General features: G+C 36.0%; 2 protein-coding genes across 2 annotated transcripts; both read right to left on the bottom strand.

The window, feature by feature from the left end:
* Window positions 1–26: 26 nt before the first annotated feature.
* Window positions 27–4,043, bottom strand: LOC115999849 (triacylglycerol lipase 2). The gene is made up of 9 exons (XM_031239784.1): window positions 3,675–4,043; window positions 3,445–3,567; window positions 1,931–2,074; window positions 1,737–1,847; window positions 1,456–1,599; window positions 1,317–1,357; window positions 746–825; window positions 566–661; window positions 27–471 (listed from the first exon to the last, which is right to left on the bottom strand). The coding sequence occupies exons 1-9, from the start codon at window positions 3,855–3,857 to the stop codon at window positions 149–151; spliced, it is 1,245 nt and encodes a 414-aa protein (XP_031095644.1). The 5' UTR covers window positions 3,858–4,043; the 3' UTR covers window positions 27–148.
* Window positions 4,044–12,704: 8,661 nt separating this feature from the next.
* Window positions 12,705–17,395, bottom strand: LOC115997973 (iron-sulfur cluster co-chaperone protein HscB homolog). The gene is made up of 7 exons (XM_031237396.1): window positions 17,146–17,395; window positions 15,655–16,074; window positions 14,978–15,074; window positions 14,773–14,862; window positions 14,017–14,082; window positions 13,414–13,482; window positions 12,705–13,064 (listed from the first exon to the last, which is right to left on the bottom strand). The coding sequence occupies exons 1-7, from the start codon at window positions 17,169–17,171 to the stop codon at window positions 12,927–12,929; spliced, it is 906 nt and encodes a 301-aa protein (XP_031093256.1). The 5' UTR covers window positions 17,172–17,395; the 3' UTR covers window positions 12,705–12,926.
* Window positions 17,396–18,313: the final 918 nt, after the last annotated feature.

Below are 18,313 nucleotides of genomic sequence, written 5' to 3'. Positions count from 1 at the left end.
AAAAAAAAAAAAAAAAAAAAAAAAACTCTGCCAATATAATAGTTTCATTTTTATGGATGGTAAGTGGTAACTAATAAAAAGGACAAAGTGGTGTATAGTAGCAGCAAGAAGGGAGGGATGTATTAATATATAATATGCAGACTTGAATTCAGTGCAGATTTGTGAAAAAGTTTATGATCTGGTTATACACCACATCCTTGGCAGTTATCCCAATGATGAAGTCTGCATGGGCATAATCCTTAATGTACTGAACATGCAGCTTAAGAACATCATGAAACTTGAGATAATCAAGCAGACTCTCCACATCCTTAACGTCCGATAACGCATCCTCACCTCCATAGCTTATGAACATGGGAATATCACGAGGAATGTTGGTGAGGTTATACCTAGGAGGCCTTGCTTCACCATAGTGTGCCAGATTGAAGTCGTTATTCCCGTAGTCATATTTCGCCAGAACGCCATCACGAACAGCTGCAATGCAATTTCATTCCATTTTTACTTGGTTTCTGTATGTACACCTTAAATGGAAATTAATGCCATGACACTAGTTTATCATATCACTTACTCTGAGCCAAATGCACAAGGTTCTTAGTAGATGTTGATTGAGGCTCATACTTCAAGAACAGCTCAACAGTAGAGGAATTAAGACAGCAGTTCTTCCCTAATTAAACTCCAATCCCCAAATGTTAAAATAAACAACACTATATGTTGCATTTAGAAGAGTAGTAGTGGATTAGTAATTTACCAGTGAGTGCACTCATCAAGTCGAAGCAGTCTACCCCTGGTTGAGCACACAGAGCCTTCAGAAATTGGGATACTGGCTCACTGCAAAGGGTGGTCACTGGTCAGGTGGGAAATTACATTAAGCAATCATGTTTCAGACTACTTGTTGGGCGGATCGGAGGCCAGTGAAGGACCAAGTCCAGCACTAGATTGTTGGGCGGAGGCCTGAAGGACCAAATCCAGCACCCTGTCTCTCGAAAATGTAGTGGTATATGGAAATAACCCTACCAGCTATAGCTTTTGGCGTAGTGGTAAGCGCTTGATTCTAACAGATGGTATCAAAGTCAAGTCATGGGTTCGGCAGTTAAGGCTGCCAGGAGATAAAAGTTGTGCTTTCACTACTAACTCTAGCTTTTGGATTCTAAGAAGTGGTATCAGAGCTAGGTCACGAGTTCGGCAGTTAAGACTATCAAGAGATAAAATTGCGTTTTCGCTACTAATTATAGCTAATATATAGCTTTTGGTGTAGTGGTAAGCATTTGATTCTAACGCTACTAGTGATTATTCTGGATGTCGGGAAATTCTTTTCTTACCCTTTAGGATTAAACTCTGCAAGTCCAAAGATTGTAGTGATCTGCAGATATAAACATATATTATATTGTTAGATGCTGCAGTTAGTTTGTCTTTCTTTGTTTCTGTAGATATACAGAAATTAAAGATAGTTATACTCACCTCACCCACAAAAGCTCTGGCAGCCATGAGACCAAGCTCAGTGGTCATATGGCTCAAGTAAGCAATTGGGCTTAGCAAAGCTGCAGACTTTACCTTGTCTACTAGCCTGCCTTCTGAGAAGGATGCCAAAGCCATCAATGTCCCCTGAAAATTATTTCTTAAATTAACTCATCTTTTGAGGGGCAAAATCATACACTTTTAACATGTATGCAAATATTGACAAAATAATTCCAGAAAACTTATATGTTATTGGATCTGCAGAAACTTTAGTAATTATTTACCATTGAATGGCCAATGTAATGAACCTTTTGACCAGTTGTTCTAAACACAAGATCTACAACAGCTGGCAAGTCATGAACCACTAAATCATCCCATGTCCAGTTCCAGTAATCCTATAATCATATCCCAAATCCATAAATCACATTCATGTTGGTTAGGTTTACTAACCATTCAATTCTTCCATATATGTACTTACAGGGTCAGTATTAGCATCAAGGCTCACATGTCTTCTGCTGTATCGGGTTCCTCTGATGTTCGAAATCCACACATCAAACCCGTTATCTGCCAGGATCATCGCCAGTGATTGTTCCGGTGAGTTCAACAGCCACGTCGTTCCATCCTGCACTAAAACAGATCAGAGGTTATAATTAAGTTTACACTTACACAATTAGCAACTAAGAAAACCGGTTTAGAAATGAGACTCAGAAACAGCCAACTACTGTAAGCAAATACTGCAGCCTGCTCTCTGACTCAATTCTATGGCAGTTAGCTCAAATTTTCCCAGACAAACAAGAAACGTGGCAATCTGCATGCAGAAGGGGAATTGGATACATTTCAACAACTCAAGTAACCGCACCGGAAGTATACATGATATACATCATCTTTAATTTATCACGGAAAGAACAGATGCTTACTGTGATTAAGCACTTATCACTGCACCAAAAGTTATAACTCACAGCGAAAAAGCTACTTTATTTCTTTATACTGTTACATTTTCGAGAGGCAGAGTGCTGACAGGTCCATTTCAGGTCTCCGCCCAACAATCGGGTGTCATATTTAATTTAATTTTTTTTTTTAAAAAGCATCAACAGCAGGTCACAGCTGGACAAGAGTAGTTATTTATATAATTAACACTTGACATGGTTGATGTGTTAGTCAAATGAAATTTACCTAAATAATCATGACCCGTGACCATTGAATAACCGTAATTTGCGATATAAAGGAAATGATAATGAACCATGCTACATCCACTTTTATGAACATACATAGCTACGTTTGGCATTTTTTTAGAATTCATAATTTATTATAACTAATAAGTTGTTGACTTATACGGTACCATCATAAAATTAAAAAAAAAAAAATCTTATTTTGAAAATATATTTTCATAACCTTTCAAAAAATAAGCTCTAAATTTTTATTATGATTTCTACTATTATCCCGTTGCAGATTATATTACACCATTTATCTTATATCCATTACATAGAGCTGTCAAAATGGGTCCAATCCATTACCAGAATGGGTCTATTTGGCCCATATTTTAAACGAGTGGAGAATTTCATACCATAGACGAAGGTCTAATTTGTATTGTAGATCCTGATTAAAAAAATATGTCTACAATTAATATATTACTATATGCTTACTTGAACATAATACATTAACTATATACACATCATTTTTAGACCAAGATCTACTATGAAAAAGTCCATTTTATAATAATTGACCCCCCTACTCTGAACACACCGTATCTTCCAGGGGACCGAATCTTTAGAGTTTTGAACCATAAAAATGAGGGCCGTGATCCGTGAAGCCCGAATCTGAGGCGTGATTCGTAAGCCTCGAAACAGCGATGATAATTGAACATTTGATTTATTTTCACTGAAATTTAACTCCTTCAATTAAAATTTGTTTTATTAGAGAAATCAATCTTGTGGGTAAATTTATGGTGATTGGTTATAAAAAAAAAAAAAGCTTGAAAGTGATTTCACTTACCACAAGAACACCATGTTGCAACAAGACAGGCGGTGGTCGGAGTGGCCTGCCGCCGCCGCCGCCGCCGTGGCGTCCTTGAGGTATTCGTTGCACGCTCAAGATATACCCATCATCAGTGGTGGCCTGATCAACGATTCACGTTGCACCGCGTACTAATCAGCAATATTCTCAAGAAATCAATATCCCAATTAACTAGAAAGCAATTAATGCAGTAAATGTTAAATCTCTACCTCGTACTCCTCGCATTTGTAACCGTGTACTGAAACCACAGTGCCACACATGCCCGGCTCGGGTTGGGCGATTAGACTGGACGGGAATCGACTGGAGCCCATTGATGGCCCAACAAGCAGCAACAACACAGGCAGTGAGACCAAAACAGCAACACTGGACGCAGCCATTGAACTTCTTCTCATCTTCCAAGGCCAAAGAAGGGTATATGTAGAATTGAATAGAGAGGAGAAGAAGAAGAAGAAGAAGAAGAAGAAGAAGGGGAAAGGAGATAGAGTGGGAATAGCCGAATAGGAATGGAATGGGTATAGCTAGCTTTTGTTATTTTCCTTTGGGTTCAACCGTTCATGGCTCAACCTAGTAAAATTGGATGCTTTTTTCGCGCTTTTTTGTCTTCAATGAACAAAATGATATAGGGATATAGGGATGGGTTAGAAGCTTGGACCCCACCTTTGCAACTTAAGCCTCCCTTCCAATCATACTGTCATGGCATATGCATTTTTCAAAAACGATAGTCTTACTACTTAATCTAAAAATGATACTATAAATAAATACTACTTTTCACAATAAAATTTTACATATTTTAAATCATATTAATAAAGAAATATGATTTACCTTTGAAGTGAAAAATTGTGATGTAGTCCAAACAATATTATCGGATAGTTTCCCGCTTCAATTTATTAGATTATTTGAATGTCTTTTTTGTTAACAAATTCTCCCTAAATAGTTAATATGATTTGCTTCAAATTATTTTTTTTTAAATTTTTTCTATGTTATTAATAGAATGCTTGGTAAAAAAATATATAACATTATTTTGTATTATAACTTTGATACAGAGTATTTTAATTACAAGATAGTGTAAAAAGACGACAATAAATAATGTAATGAATATAATTAATTAATGAATTTGAAGGTAAGGAATCTTTACACGGTAGAAAATAAAGACAATGTAGCTAATGAAATTATATCTCTTTTTTAATTTTTTGAAACGAATAATTTTTATTGTAGAAAATAAAGGCATATAACTAATGAATTGTTTGATAATGAGTAAATTTTATAGTAGTAAATAAAGACAATATAACTAATGAAATTATATATCTTTTTTATTTTTTTGATAATGAATATTTTTTTTTGAATAAAAAGGCATTGTAAACATCAAGTTCTAAATTAAAGAAATGCATATGTATTATTCTTTTGTTGTAGCTGCTAATTTATTTAATTTAATAAGAGTAATAGAGTGAGGTATTTACTTTTCAATAATATATTCTAACATATTGTAATATATGTTTAACAATTATGCCAATTCTAACTGGGATGAGGTTCGAACATAAAACCTTTCTTATAGGAATTAATGGGTAGTAAGTTAAAAGTTAACGGAATATTCCGTTATTAAAGTTTATACTAACGGAATGTGAGGTTATTTAAGTGAAAATAATAATATAATAGAGGGTAAAGAAGGAAAATCATTTAAAAAAAAAAAGTAAACTTTAGCATTACTACAATAAAACTAGTGTGTGTGAAAAGCGAAACTACAAAATAGAGTTCATGCAATAATGTATATATTGTCAAATAAAACTGTAGTAGAATTAAAATGATACTTTGGTATTACTATTATGAAATTAGTGTGTATAAAAAATGAAACTAAAAATAGAGCAATATTTTCAAATAAAACTAAAGTGTAATTAAAATGATACTTCATTGACCACATTGCTATATGGACCATGGTCCACAGTAAAATTTGCCTCACACAGCTGTGTGGACCACGGTTCAAAAATGGTGTTGTTTCGGGTGACTTTTTTTATGCAACCCACTGTAACATACATTTTTATAACTCATAATGTACATTATCTCACACCAAAAGTTTAATTATTCTTCCCAAACTTTTTATCTAACATGTGAAGAGCTAGTCTCTTAGATGTTTCTAAAGAGTTGCAAAGTTTCATTATTCTAATAGATACATAATGTACATTATTCTAGCACATAAAGTATACGGAGTATTATTTAAATACATAATGTACATTATTTTAACATATAAAATATACTACCTCCGTCCCATTTATGTGTCTGATTCGGTTAATGAGACTTGACTGAAGTTATTTTTAATTCAAATTTTCATAATGTTAAGTCAAGTATTAGTATATAAAATTTATATATTTAGAAACTAGATTTAAAGTACCATTAAACACAAAAAAATAAATTTAAAATTAATTAAAAAATACTAAAGAAAATAAACAAACAAGAAGGAATTAGTTTGACCAATGAATAGTAAATAGGACAAGTAAAATGGGATTGATGGAGTATTATTCTAACCCATAAAATTTAATGGAGTTATTTTAAAATGTCATTCACACTGTTTTATAGAGGAGGATCCACATGATAATTTATCTGACAAACCACTATGGTAAAGTTCATGGAAATGATTATTACATTTGCACATACGGGTAATGGATTGGTCTTGTTGTCAACAATTTCAGCTACCTTGGAAAACAAATTTGTTGGAGAATGTGAATAGCGATGGAGAATTTTTGGCTGATTTGAACTGCCCGCATTTTACCATAGTCCATAGGTGCCCTCACCTCACCCATTCAAAAGGTATGGCCGCTAGTGTCCAATTTTATTTATTTATTTATTTCATATTTCAATTAGGAGGGATACAAAGTTCTTCCAATATCATTAATAATAATACTACATTGTTAGTGAATTTAAAAGACCATATTTTTGTTAACCATTTATTCATAGTTCCAAATAAAACAGTAAAAAATTATTTTTTAAAAAAGAAAAACTTACAATCTAAAAATTTGAAAATAATCAATGGATTGATCGACATGTTGAACGCTGTCACAAGCTTCACAGACAAGAAATAAGTAGTTACTTGTTCCCACAGAGTTATAGTTTCAGCACTTAAATTTCTCCGCAGATACTGAGTAAAACAATTTCCCAGTTTAGAAACATATGTTTCCTCCGATCAAATGAAGCCTTCGGGATTGGAACACACTAGAAGGAGAAGATTCTTGTATATGGAAAGAAGAAGAAGAAAAGGGGATTGTAATTTGTGCGCGGGAATGAAACGTGATTGGAAGTAAGGTTGAAGAAAGAGGTGGGTCTCGATAAAAGAGGGTTCTCGAAAATGGGACAAAAGTCCGAAGAAGCTTTTTTCTCCACATTGCTAGGTGGGTGACGGCGGGGAACTTCCGACGGATTCTGGTCGGCGGTGTAATGGAACTTCCGAAAATGCTGGAATTGCTACCACTCCAATTCCAAACCTTACAATTTCGTCGACTGAAAATTTACAATTGAAGATTTGAACACAAGAATATGATGCTATATATGATATACGATTGTATTTTTTTTATAATATAATATTTTTATTTAAACTATTACTCTTACAAACAACCAGCAGGATCACAAATTGTACAACAAGACCACAACTTGCATAATTCAGACACATTGCAGACAAAAATCCTCACTTGAAAAAATATTCAAGTGAGATTTTTTTAATAAATAATATATTAAAAATGTATATTGTATTAAAAGAAAAATAAAGGTTCTACCATGGTGAATAATTAATTCCATATGACATGCTAAAAAAGTAAAACAAATGAATAATTTAAGCAATGTTGGACTGTAACACCCCGGTTCGGCTATGCCGTATCTCCGGAGTAGTTACCGCCACACCCAGACTGAACCCCACTCGAATACAGATAGAGTTCACTCTAGGTGCACAGGCTAACAGACTAAAGACAAGGATCGTGTTTCTTATCGTCAAAATCCAACATAATCTTATATACATGCAGCACAAGAGTAGCTATACTAGCCACGAATATATATATATATATATATATATATATAAGAGTTTCTTACAGCCCATCAACAAAGAGTTTGGACTATTCCCGTTCTTACTAGCCATGTTAGTACTACCATGGCTACAAAAGATATGTACAAAAAGGTCAGACTTGACTTTTCTCTTGAGGCATAACGGATTAACGAAGGCAGGAGCCCAAAATGGGTACCACTGATTGAACAGGGATAGGAACGGGATCAGGAGTGCAACTGGGACAGAAGCATGAGCCAGAGCTGGAGGATCAGAAACAGAAGCAGGGGCATACCCACGCTAGACTTCATCTGATAAGGTACACAATGAAGTGTAGTTAGCACGACGGCTAAGTAAGGAAATCCATTGTCACTCAAAAGTAGACAAAGGTTTCGAAAATATAATAATTTGTAAGTTGTAAAATTTACCCACGAGTTATAGCTCTACCTGCAATCAGGTTATCAATAGTAGATAATATAATATAAGGCGTAAAGCTAACTCAACACGTAAACTTTTCTCATATAAAGGTACCGGCGTCATTGCCACTTAAAACGCATTTTTCTGTTTTTCAGACAAGTTTGTAAAATATTTCGTTTCCAGTAGTTCCCTCATTTTAACTCAAAAGGAGGTTCAACAGCACATTTCCGTGCTCAAAATTCGTCACATTTTGGATAGAATCATTTCCTTCTCAAGTCGTTACAGAGTAACTCTTTTCTCATCTTTAAAACTTCCTTAGTTTCTTCTTAGTAAGCGTGAGGCCTTTGGAGCATTCTCATAACTCCCACTCTGACCACTTGGATCATCGAACTCGGGTTCAGTGGTTATCACCCGGTCTAACACTGATCCCCTGGACGTAAGGTTCGTTAAAATGATTCCTAGCTGGCCCAGCTAGGTCCATAAAAACTACACCTACCCGGACTTCTGGAGTAACTATACCTTAAGTGTGCACACCCCCATAGGAATACCTCATCCTACGAGTTATATAGTACCCGGCGAATAGACTTCACCCTGCAGTATGAACTGGTCATACACTATAACATATCGACGAATAGACTTCGCCCTGCAGTATGAACTGGTCATACAATATCCACAACGACCACTGGGCCATGGCACTTAAAGCCACCCGTGGGTCAATCAAGGTCCTCCTCAACTCGCTTTAGAAACTAAGGGTTTGAAAACATGATTCTTCCTTCCGTTTTTCTTTCTCAAATCATTTCTTTTGGACATATTTCTCATTTGAGTCCAATAGTTGAAATCGGCTATCTCATCAGCCCAAGAAGGATTTTCAAAATACTCTCAGTGCCCGCAGGCTTTTCAATCATCATTTTCTCGTTTTTCTCACGTAATGTACTCACTCCTTAAAAGTAGTATTTTCCTCAAAAATAAGGTTTTGACAACCTGTTTACCAAAATAGCATACGTTCTTTCGACGTAAGTTTTATAAACATTTTTATTTACTCATAGGCTTTCCAACACAATTCCTCAAGTTACAAGAGTTGTACTTATTTCTCAACAACAATATTTTCTTCTAAAGTGATGTACATAATTTTTCCATAACAGATATTTCTTTCAAAAATAGATCTCTTTTGCCCGTAGGCCTTTCAAACATCATAACACTCGGGATTAAAAACATCGGGGAAAAGTTTGGTCAAATAACACTCGGGATTAAAAACATCGGGGAAAAGTTTGGTCAAATAACACTCGGGATTAAAAACATCGGGGAAAAGTTTGGTCAAACAAGTCGAAAACGAGAAAACATCGGGGAAAAGTTTGGTCAAACAAGTCGAAAACGAGGAAACATCGGGGAAAAGTTTGGTCAAACAAGTCGAAAACGAGGTCGCGTCGCACGGACTCGCGGTTGGCCGCAGCTGCGGACGCGTGCGTCCGAGCCGCGTCCGCACGTTCGGTAAATGGCGCCGAAACTGGGCGCCCACGGACGTGCGTCCGTGTCCGCGTCCGGCCTTTCGGCCGTGACGCCGTAACTCTGGGCGTCGATGGACGCGCGTCCAAGGCCTCGTCCACCCAAATCTGCCAGAAATTTCAGCTTGGCGCAGTCCGAAAGATTGAGCCGGTAAAGATAGTTCCCGAACTCTTTTTCACTTGAAATTTTTATGGTAGAACCCCAACTTATAGTACTTGATGTCCATAAAAAGTTTTGGTCATTTTGATCCGCGAATAAACACAGAAAATTCCATTTTTGCCCTCGACAGTGTGCTGTCCAGAATTATTTTCTCTCTGGACCAGTTTTGGAGAAAAATTCGAAAACCATACTTATACTACTCCGATCATTACGAAATTTTATATGCAGGTTCTACACTTATAGAACTACATGTCTAAAAAAAATAGGATCAAAATACCTTACCAATTTTTCCCAATAAATCTCGGAAGTTTCTGCCAGAGACTATCTTTACTATATTTTTCAATATTTTCACAAGTATAAGCCTATATGGACATAAACACAACATATACATGCATAAATTAACTATGAACATGCATNCGGGGAAAAGTTTGGTCAAACAAGTCGAAAACGAGGTCGCGTCGCACGGACTCGCGGTTGGCCGCAGCTGCGGACGCGTGCGTCCGAGCCGCGTCCGCACGTTCGGTAAATGGCGCCGAAACTGGGCGCCCACGGACGTGCGTCCGTGTCCGCGTCCGGCCTTTCGGCCGTGACGCCGTAACTCTGGGCGTCGATGGACGCGCGTCCAAGGCCTCGTCCACCCAAATCTGCCAGAAATTTCAGCTTGGCGCAGTCCGAAAGATTGAGCCGGTAAAGATAGTTCCCGAACTCTTTTTCACTTGAAATTTTTATGGTAGAACCCCAACTTATAGTACTTGATGTCCATAAAAAGTTTTGGTCATTTTGATCCGCGAATAAACACAGAAAATTCCATTTTTGCCCTCGACAGTGTGCTGTCCAGAATTATTTTCTCTCTGGACCAGTTTTGGAGAAAAATTCGAAAACCATACTTATACTACTCCGATCATTACGAAATTTTATATGCAGGTTCTACACTTATAGAACTACATGTCTAAAAAAAATAGGATCAAAATACCTTACCAATTTTTCCCAATAAATCTCGGAAGTTTCTGCCAGAGACTATCTTTACTATATTTTTCAATATTTTCACAAGTATAAGCCTATATGGACATAAACACAACATATACATGCATAAATTAACTATGAATGTATACAAAAATTACCAAAAATCCAAAGTGTAGTTTCTTAGGCTAACTTGTAGATCCACGAACTTAACACATAATTTCCACGTAAAAATTCCTAGTCATATAATTTACTAGCATTTGTTCACCTCCAAGTGATTGAACCGACTTAAGGGATTCCTTACCTNTTTTCACATAAAATTCCTAGTCACATAATTTACTAGCATTTGATCACCTTCAAGTGACTAAACCAACTTAAGGGATTCCTTACCTTTGTAGAAACCAAAAAAAAAAACCGTAAGAGTTGATGATGCCTTCCTTGGAGTCCTTCACCAAAGATCCTAAAAATATCACCATAACAACAATATTTTCATGAACCTTAAGTTTAAGCTTAAGTTCTAGGAGGGATTTAACCGAACAAACCAAAGTTCTTACCTACAATAGAGCACTTTGAGTTGAAGAGATAGCTAGGGAGTTCTTGGATCACAAAGTTAGAAGACTAAGATTTTCCTTCTTCTTTCTTTCCTTTGTATTTTCGAAAATGGGAGAGGGAATGGGAGAGATAAAAGAGAGATGATGTGAGTTTGGCTTGAGAATTAAGTAACAAGTGCAACATTCCCATACCTATATGACATGCCATTAATGATCCAATCCAAGTGGGGATTTTGAGTGCCACATGTCAACTCCCTATGGTGACATCCTTGAAGATCTTAATTTATTTTGCCAGTTTGGGTTTAAATCAGATGAAAGTTCGGAGGATTATAGTTTAACTCGGGAAAATTCTAACATCAAAATTATCCTAAAAATAATCCCGTCGCTAATCCCTCAAATTGGGAATTTTTCGGTATCTCGCGAAATATAGGTACAAGGTTCGTAACAATTTTACCCCTTACAGTCCAATTTAAATTCTCACTTGAACTAATTAGAAGTTTAGGCTTAATCGTATCATACTTAATAATCTAATCTCTAGGAAAATTCAAACCGTATATACATCCTTAAAAATCTTTACGGTTCGAGACCGGTACGTAGATCGTAACTTATTAATAACTTTCCTTACAAAAAAAAATCCTCTTGAAGTAACGAGAGACCATCTCGTAAATATCGTAGCTTAAAAATATTTTTTGAACTCTAAACTTATCGGAATAGGCGAGGGGTTACATGGACAAACACAACTCCACACAACATACAGTAAAGCGTTTGAATAATTAAAACAAGACAAACAATTAGCAGGACCACAAACAACCAGCAAGACCACAAATTGTACAACAGGACCACAACTTGCATAATTCAGACACATTACAGACAAAAATCATCACTTGCATATTATCAAAACACATTACAAACAAAAAAAATTCTCACTTGCATATTTTTTCAAACACTTTAGAGACAAACAATCATCATTCTTATCCACTTTATAATAATATATTGTGGCGAACATGTGAAAACAATGACGAATGTGTTAAAACATCTCAAAACATTTTATGTGATAAACATTCAGAATACTACTTACACCAAAGTATATTCAGAATATACACTCAAAATATGAGTTTCAAGCATATCTTTGTATTGTCAATGGTTGACTATAGTCAACGGGAGACACTCCTTCCACGGTGGGCACTCGTCAATTGCAACGAACAAGCGTCAATGATGGTCACTCGCATACATGAACTGTTTTATGAAATTGAAGATTTTTGTTTGATTTTGTATTTGAGATGCTGATTTCTAATTTTGGAATTTATGTTTAAGTTTATATCCATCTAACACAAGGATATATTAAAATAAATCAAAACAAAAATTCACATATAAGTTTACATGCATCCAACTCAACATTCACCTGGAGAGCAAGTTAAAAATGCTAGGTGAAAAAAATTTGTCACCCATTTAATGGCTAGGAAATATTATTTTTTTTGGTCAAGTTGCATGGAATAGTCTATTTAGCATTCTATGTTCTTGTTTGATATTTTGTACATTGATTTATTAAATCAATGATTATGTTTTGTACATTGATGTAAAACTCGTTTTATCAATAAAAAGAGCCCAAAAAGTCAAAAGGAAAATTAAGATTGGTGATTAATTACTAGCCTTTGATAACAGTATCACTCAACCAAGAAAATTTTTATTCTGAGATGCCTAAAACAATCCTGTCTGTCCTTATTAGCATGTTAATGTTCCATAAAGACAATTTAACTATAATTATAAATAAATGTTTGGTCAGTAAGAAACTACTCTTCAATGTAAATCCCATCCCCAGCAAATGAGCAATGTTGGAATGGTGTTTCCAGTTCTCACAGTTTTTTGATGATTTCTTCATTTGCCCTCTTGTAGTATGTCATTCTTCTGATACATGACACAGCTTCTTCACCATCTCTATTTTCAAGCGCGATTGCAAAAGATTTCGACCACTCTTCAAACTCTTCCTGTATCTGGCAAAGCAACACGGGATGAATATGCGGGATCATGGTGGGGGGAGAGGGGGTGTGAGCGAGTCAAACTACTCATGCTCGAGTTAATGAGTATTCAAATTTGGTTTGGTTATTTTCAAGCCGGACATTGAGTTTTAACTATCAAGGCTTGGCTTGACTCGATTGCACCCCTAGGAAGCTGGGGGCAGGGAATCAAATGCAAGCCTAAGATGGGAAACCAAATCAATGGAAGGAAGGAAAAGAAGGCAACTCCTCCATCGAGCGATGATAGATGAGTAGAGATGACACAAAGAATTCTGCAGATAATTTCAGCAAATTTTCTCTACATTTCAGGAGCTCTTAGTCATACCTGTGCCTGAATATGTTTCAGCGCCTGCGAGTCTCCCGCTTCTTCAATCGCTTCCCTGATTTCCATAATCTGAAGATCAAAGACATCAGCACAATTAGTTAAAAAGACAGAGTTCTCAAAAACCTCGGGAAAACTTATGCTTCTACCAAGGGTAAGATGCACTAAGACAATGAAATTGGCACACGTGCACACACAAAGCTCGGGTTGCAAAGATCAACATATATATGGAGGTCCAAAAGTCTACATCCTTGTAGCATACAGATATTTTTTTCGTATTTGTAAATCTTCATTTAGATTATCTGTCTATCTGAAATTCTTTCAATTTATAGAACAGTGTGAGATGCATTTACTTTCTCGCACTAATACTTAGCAATAACGGAGATAAAAGCATGTCTTCTGTGCGTTTATGTTCCTCTAGATTTTCGACATCAGACTTACATGTCACAACACCTAATATCTCCTTCGAGCAAAAATAAGTGAAATTGCGATCTCAGACTTCATATACATATAGTACGAGCGCATTTCCTCTTTCACGCCAATCAATCAAAGTACATCTTATAGAGATACAAACAAATAATTTTACGGAGTAAAAGATAAAATTACCTCCGCTAGTAACTCTGGGTCCAAAATCCTTTCTTCTTCATCTATATTCCAACCTTCTAACTTCGCCTGACAACAAAACATGTATGCACAATAAAAACTCGATACATACAAAGAGACACTAAAACTAAAACATAGAATGAAAAACGACGGTTGTAAGGAAGATTAAAAGGAAATTATTACTGCAAGTATTTACTGCTTCTATCAGCCATGTAAAAGACTAATGCCAGATTTAGAAACTTCAAAAGTCAAAACAAACACATCTTCAAGCATATATTAGAGAAAGCCGGACACATGAAGTTTGCGATCACAACTCTTAGAAAGCATCTGCATATATACATAATTTTCAACACGATAATTTATCTTTTCCAACAAGAACATATCAAGTCTCGACAACGAAACCAGTGATGATGTACCAAGCAATTAACTTCTGTTGAAATACCAATACTACAAGGTGAGATATCTACCTCCTTAACTGTTTGACTTTAGAATTAAAGAGATTAGAAATATAAAAAATGCGAGGAATAAAAAATTCTTAGGATGAAAGGGGGCTCAGTTTAAGAAATCAGATCCAGCATAAAACAAAGGATGACAATAACTATGGCTTTATAGTACTGCTAACGATAAAAAACTTATCCAACATGCTTAATCCGAGCAAACATTATTGTTAAGTCAAGAGGCATGTAAAAGGATCTAAATTAGAATAATGAAAGAGAACATAAAGTCAGAAAGAACAAATTACATAAATTGTAAACCTACAATATATATTGCTCTTGACAACGAGTCTGTAAGTGTCCGATATGCATCAATTACACGGGCAGACTGTTCAGCAGCAAACTCCTTTTCTTTCTAACAGAAAGCCATATTACCAAGATCAACCACCAAACGAAAAAAAGAAGAATCAGAATCAACACAAACAACTAAACCGCAGAGTTAAAACACCAAAATGAATGTTGTTAGGAACCTCAGATTTTGTATGAACTAAGTCAGGATGCAGCTTCCTCTGCCAGTCTTTGTACTTGCGCTCGAGATTCTCCCCCTCGATATCATATTTTTTCTCCCTATGAAGATACAACTGCCATATGTTAGCACAAATTAACAACTAGGAAGACAATTAAAGTTCCAACCCTTCCACTACAATATCCCATGATAAAAGGTCACTTTATACATTACATTAATCTTGCCTAATGGAAAATTAATACAACACAAGCACTCCCAATGTTCAACTATTAAAACTCAAAACAACCCCAACCAAATTGGTTAAGGTGTCGACTTAGTAACACAAGGTTACAAGTTTGACTCACAACTGGAGCGGCTTGTTGGCTTTGAGCGTCAGCTTTGGATAACCTCTGCACACCCTACTGGTTTACTTGTTACTCAAAAAAAAATTAAAAAAAAAAAAAAAAAGATCCATTCACTTCTTTCCCAACTCAGGATCATCCATGGAAACTCATCAACTGTAGCTCCAACAAACACCCATTTCAGATTTCAATTAGAAGGGATACAAAGTTCTTCCAATACCATTAATAATACTACATTGTTACTTGTTAGTGAATTTAAAAGACCATATTTTTGTTAACCATTTATTCATAGTTCCAAATAAAACAGCAAAAAATTATTTAAAAAAAAAAAAAAACTTACAATCCAAAAATTTGGAAATAATCAATGGATTGATCGACACGTTGAACGCTGCCACAAGCTTCACAGACAAGAAATGGGTGGTTACTTGTTCCCACAGAGTTACAGTTCCAGCACTTAAATTTCTCCGCAGATACTGAGCAGAACAATTTCCCAGTTTGGAAACATATGTTTCCTCCGATCAAATGAAGCCTTTGGGATTGGAACACACTAGAAGGAGAAGCTTCTTGTATATGGAAAGAAGAAGAAGAAGAAGAAGAAAAGGGGATTGTAATTTGTGCGCGGGAATGAAACGGGATTGGGATTGGAAGTAAGGTTGAAGAAAGAGGTGGGTCTCGATGAAAGAGGGTTCTCGAAGTCAGATAATGCCATCTCAACAATACTACAGGTCCATCCTGTTTGGCTCGGTACAGAACCCAAAACCTGATATACCACTCAAGTCAGTAGTAATAGTAATAACAACAACAACAACAATCAATTACCTATGTGTATAAATAGCAGACAGTTATAATGCATCAGGCAATAAGTATATCACACATGCCAAGAGAATAATATGCATAACCCTAAGGAAAGCATAGATAACACCGTGAAATTAATTCAGCGATAGAAATGGTGGCTCATGTATTGTATTAACTACTTTTGCCTTCCACTTGACAAAACAATTCCAAGTTCCAATATCCAAGTTCCAACACCAACATATGATCATAAGTTGTGCTTTTGGAGGAAGCAAATATACAAAAGAGAGAGACAAGCAAGGGGGCATTAGGCAACTCTAGAGTGGTCGAATAAGCAAAGTGCACAAAAGCCAGAGGAGAATGGAGGACAACATAAAGGTAGTGGTACTCCCTAGTCCCTCCCAACCTTCTAATGCCTCAGTATCTTAGGGATAAGCTCCACATGCACTGACAAATAAGAAGAGTGCCAGTAAAATAGAACATAAAATTTGTATAAGAAAGAAAACTAAGGGATAGAAGCAACTTGTGGTGTTGACTGATGGAGTGGCAAAAATGCTTAGAGTGAGCATAGACTAGGATATAAAAATGCACAAGGATGAGAAATGGAGAGAAAAGTTAGAATCCATCCAAGCACACTTCTAAGTTTTCATGTCAAACACCCGCATAAGACCCTTTTTCTCAATTTAGTTTAGCATGCAGATTGCAGATATACAAAAACAAGACAAGCAAAAGGGAGAAAAGCCCACAGCCCATGATGCTCAAGTAGGCAGAATGCACAAAAGTCTCAAAGTCTTTGTAACTAATCCAAGTATACCAAAATCAGCAAGCATTTTACTGGCACTCTTCTTATTTGGATAGAAACAATGAAACCAAACAACAATACAGTAATACACAGTTACACACTTACGGACTACTGAGTATAGAGCAAAATCAGCAAGACAACAAACACATTACATTTACACGTGAATTTTAAAGAGGAAAATCAGCAAGACAACAAACAAAGATTTAAAGAGGATTAGAGGAAAAAGATTGAAATAACCTGGTCGGAAACTGGAAAGCCAGCATCGCCTGCGACGCCGATGGTGGACCTCCTCCGGCTCGATTGATACGGTCGCCGCCGGCCGCTTCGCGGTGCCCGCCTCGGCTCCTCCGCTCCTTCGCCCTGCCTCCTCGCCAGTCAGTGCTTTGTGCCTCTAGCTCTGTCCCTCTGTTATTCTGCAATTGCTCTGTTAGATGCCAACGAAGAAACCTGAGATGAAGAGAAAACCTAAACTCTGGCCCTAAAAAAGCTAAAATAAAACTTGAAATGTTAGTACTCCGTACAGTTTAGCTTTTTTCTTATTTTTGACCCCAAAAAAAAAAAAAAAACATCTTATGAAATTAGCATTATTTATTTATTTTATCTGTTTTTTTTAGTTGCACGACACTATGAAATTTTTCTTTTAAATATTTAGTATTTAATTTAACATCCGATTGAAAGTTAAGTTAATGGATATAAAAGTAGCTTAAATATTTGTCTTTGGTTCGGGTGCTTTACTTGTGACATTGTCTTAAACGTGTGTTAGGAGTTCACTTTATAATGTTTATAGTTGCGAGAGACGATGCTAAGAGCGTGATTTTAAAAAGATAGTTGTTGAGAGAGATGATTTGACAAATATTTAAAAGATCATATGTAAAAAAAAAAATTGATGTTTGTAGCTTTGAGTGAAACATGTGTTGGGATTGAATGGTTATATATATCCATAGAGGAGTTATTTGATGCGTGGATTAGATGACAAAATCGATTATCTTTTTGTCTATGGGGTTGCTTGTGAGGGCGGTTGTAATGGCGAGAGTGTTCCACCACCCTCCAAATGGGCAGTGCCTCTTTGGCAAGCAAGCGGTTGAAGCAATTGGCCACTCCCACCTCCCACTTCAACCGCTAAAGGTCATTTTCCAACTTGTTGGGTTTAGTTGCGAAATTTTCTTCAAAACACTCTTAAATTTCAATTTGTTTGGTTGTTTTTGTTTTAGCTAGTAGCTCTTCACACCCAATTATTATTTTAAAATAATTATATTAATAATAATAATCAATGACTTTGTGGTCAAGTGGTTTTCCCAATTAAGAGGACATGAGGTTGGATTCGAGTCTTAGTAAAGGTGATATTGGCTCTTTGTACTTCAATAAAAAAAAATCAATGAATGTATTAATGGATATCTTACTGTTA

The sequence above is a fragment of the Ipomoea triloba genome, chromosome 12, assembly GCF_003576645.1.
Source record: "Ipomoea triloba cultivar NCNSP0323 chromosome 12, ASM357664v1".
Classification (NCBI taxonomy): Eukaryota; Viridiplantae; Streptophyta; class Magnoliopsida; order Solanales; family Convolvulaceae; genus Ipomoea; species Ipomoea triloba.
The sequence above is the reverse complement of the archived record's forward strand: the minus strand, read 5'-3'. Positions and strand labels throughout refer to the sequence as shown.